The sequence below is a fragment of the Tupaia chinensis genome, unplaced genomic scaffold (genome assembly GCF_000334495.1).
Source record: "Tupaia chinensis unplaced genomic scaffold, TupChi_1.0 Scaffold000453_1, whole genome shotgun sequence".
NCBI lineage: Eukaryota > Metazoa > Chordata > Mammalia > Scandentia > Tupaiidae > Tupaia > Tupaia belangeri.
The window spans coordinates 3,594,329-3,597,796 of NW_006159960.1; the positions used below are offsets into that span (position 1 = coordinate 3,594,329).

A 3,468-nucleotide genomic window follows, 5' to 3' on the forward strand; every position below is an offset into this window, starting at 1 on the left:
CCACTCGCCTGTGCTGCTGTTTCACCTGGAGCTGTCTTTGCTGTTCATCTCTAGCTTTCAGGATCACTCAGACTCGGAGCCCCAGACAGAGATGGTGGGGGGCTGGGGCGCCCCTCCCCGGCAGCCCTGTGATCAGATATTAGGAAAACTGCTCTGTCTCAGCAGCCCCTCCGTTTCCACCCTTAGCGGGACCTTGGGGGAAAACCCGAGCTGGAAGCTGCAATGCCCCGGGAGGGCCCAGCCCAGGAACCACTCGTTCCCTGGCCTCTGCTCTTGCCCTCTTGCCTGCCTGTCTCCATCTTGTAATTGACTTGGGAGGAAAACAAATTCTTGTGAGACAGTGAGAGGGAAAGTGAGAATTCATACCCCAGGGGTGATGGCCACACCCTGTAATCCCTTCTCCTCCATTCACTTTTCAGGATCCTGGGCTCCCATGCACACTCACCAGGCGTGAGTTTCAAGGCACGGGTACTGGGTCCCAGACTCCAAACACAGTGGGCCGTAGGGGAATCCAGTGACATAACCGCTATGCCACCTGCTGGCCCCAAGAAAAATTCTTAGTGAACAGCCTTGACACAAGTCAGCCTTGACTGACTTTCCGGGAGCTCTGGGACCATTTTCTATCAATAGTTCCCTGTTGGGCATATCCATATACCAGAGGGCCCTCGGACTAGGGTGACCTTATGTCCTAGTTTGCTCAGAACAGTCCTGGTTGACAGCCCAGGTTACTAACACACGCCCGCACCTGCTCCTCAGCGCTCTCCACCTCAGTTAAGGGGGTGGCATTCCTCGCAGGGAAAAGCCAGGCCTGAGTCTGACGCCTCTCTGCCAAGACCCAGGATGGTATGATTATCTCCTGAATAGATCCTGTCCACTGCCAAGAATCGATTGCAGCCACAAATGTACAGCCCAGGGTGGGATCTCCCCGCTGGAGCCTTCCCTCTCACCAATCCTCTCCAAGACAGTCATCTTTTCAAAACACAGACTCATCTCCAGTGGCTTCCCCCTCTACAGAATGGAATCAATCCCTTCCTTAAAATTTTTTTTTAAATTTATTATAGGGGTGTGCACTCGCCAGAGAGAGTCAGAGAGATAGAAAGTGACAAAGCAACCCTGGGGGAAGACCACACCACAATCCCTTCCCCATTCTCCTCTCAGGATTTTGGGCATGCATGCACACATGCCTGGTATGCTTTTGAACTGAAACCACGCAGTTGGCCAATGGGATCCGGCCGCCTTAGCCATCCTGCCACCTGGGGGCCCCCAAATCCCTTACTGAGTTGGCACCAACGACCTTTCCCGTTTCTTCTGCCAGCCTCCTGCCACGCTCTCACACGGGCAGACTGCAGCTCGCCCATGGGAAGTTCACCCTTCTATTGTCTCTGGCACACTTGCTCCTCCTATGCCTCCATCTAGTCCGACCTCTCCTCTTTCTGCTGCTTTGACCTTCAGCTCCTTCTTGATCTCAAGAGTCATCTCCTAGGAGGCTTTTCAGATCCACTCCCCCGTCAGGGGCCGTCCCCCACCTCTGCGCTCAAGGGGACGTTCCTTTCATGCTACTGCAGTCTGACCTCTGGCCTGCTGGCATTGCACGTGCGGCACCCGATCTAGCTCCCCGCCTGTGCCTGAGCCCCGCGGGCTGAGACGGCATCTCCTGGGCTGGCCCTGTGCACAGCAGTTAAGCTCTATGCCCTGGGAACTGGATCCCATGTGACTGACCATGGTTTGAATCCCAGCCCTGGTAGCTTAAAAAACACAATGGGCACAGGGGTGTGCACAGCCAAAAGCTTGACAGGATGAAGAAATGGAGGGGAAAAGATCACAGCACAACTGTGCTCCATGGAGGGCTGTTCTCTCTCCCCACCTCCTCTTTGGTGAGTGTATGCACCCTCTGGCAATAATTTTAAAAATATATATAGCTCTCTGCAATTTCTGAAATAGTTCCTTCTCCATGGAGGAGTTCACGGTTAATGGAAATGAATAAAATAAAATGGACAACCCACCACAAGTTTTCAACATCAGGGTTGCCCAACCTGGCAGGCACTCATTTCTGATGACAGTGGGGTGGACTTGGGAGGGACACACCGCTAACATCAGTTCCGAAAGAGCACCTCACAGGAGGGATGGTGTCTGCGGAGAAGAATCTGGATGTAACCGGATGTGCGGCTGTGCTCCCAGCCCCACTCCGCTGTCAGGAAAGAGCCGGCTTTCTTTCCCCATCTGCTGTCTCCCCGGGCCCACCACCTGCTTCAAGGTCAGGCCGCCCCTCTTCTTCGTGAATCCTTCCGCTGTGTCCCTAGGGACAACCTCCTGAGCCCTGACCCATGTGCAGGACAGCAAGGGTGGGGGCTCAGGCAGGCCATGGAGCCCCGCCTACTGAGCTACAGGTTTTGGCGGGATGTGCGGAGACAGGGTTTGGATCCCAGGCTGTTCTTTCCAGCAAGATAATCTGACTGCGCCCCTCTGTCTCTGGTTGAAAACCGTCCATGTGGCTCCAGGAAGACCTGATTTGGACAGACAGCTGCTCCCGGCCTTAACTCAGCTGGGCCTCTCGGGAGGCAACGACCGCTTGAGCGCTCTGGCAGCCAACTTGGGGTCAGAGCTAGACCCCCAGGGCTGCTCCCCCACCCACGGGGGCCTCTCTCTCGACCAGATGGCGGGACTCGGCTTTGCTCCAGGACGGGCAGAGGCACCATCTCCTTTAGGAAATCCTCCTCCCGGGGTCTGTCTCCCCACCTCTAAAACCAGAAACAGCAGTAGGCACGGATCGGAGATGCGTCAAGCGGGCACTGGCAGCAGCTCAGGCCGGTCGACCCCCCACCACTCTCGCCACCCGGCCTCAGACCCTGATACGGTGTGGCAAGGACGGCCACGTCACGCACAGAAACCAGTGCCCGGGGAAGGAAGGTGGGCACGTCTCCAGTCCACGGGGCTGTTCCTCGCGGGCCGCAGTTGTGCAGCCCCCCGTGCCTGTGGCTGACCTTCCCCTGGAGCCTACCCCAAATAGAGGCCTCATAGCTGCACAGGAGCCCGCCCCTCCCACCACACACAGACCTCCCCCCACTTTCCTGCCTTCTGGTTCGCCAGGCCTGGGGTGGCAGGAAGGGAGGTGCCGGGCACCGGCCGTGAAGCGCAAACCCCCCCTCAGAGCGTCTGCCTCTGCGCCCAGGGTTGCGACCTGCACTGGCCTCGTGGCCGCACCATGAACCCCACCGAGGCCTGGAGCCCCAGCCCGGAGGTGGCGTACTGGGACTCCTCCGGGTCGGGGTCGGGGTGGGGCCCCCTGGAAGAGCTGGAGCTGTGCCAGGCCTGGGACCTGCCCTACGCCCACACCTACATCCCAGCGCTCTATCTGGTGGCCTTCGCCGTGGGCCTGCTGGGCAACGCCTTCGTGGTGTGGCTGCTGGCGGGGCGGCGCGGCCCGCGGCGGCTGGTGGACACCTTCGTGCTGCACCTGGCGGTCGCCGA

General features: G+C 58.4%; 1 protein-coding gene across 1 annotated transcript in view; it reads left to right on the forward strand.

Annotated features, from left to right (window-relative positions):
• The first annotated feature begins 3,162 nt into the window (after positions 1–3,162).
• GPR25 (G protein-coupled receptor 25) overlaps positions 3,163–3,468 on the forward strand; it is a 2,292-nt gene continuing 1,986 nt past the window's right edge. The window contains exon 1 of the mRNA XM_006155462.2: positions 3,163–3,460. Coding sequence (XP_006155524.1) covers positions 3,203–3,460 — 258 coding nt within the window. The 5' untranslated portion in view covers positions 3,163–3,202. The remainder of the gene's footprint in view (positions 3,461–3,468) is intronic.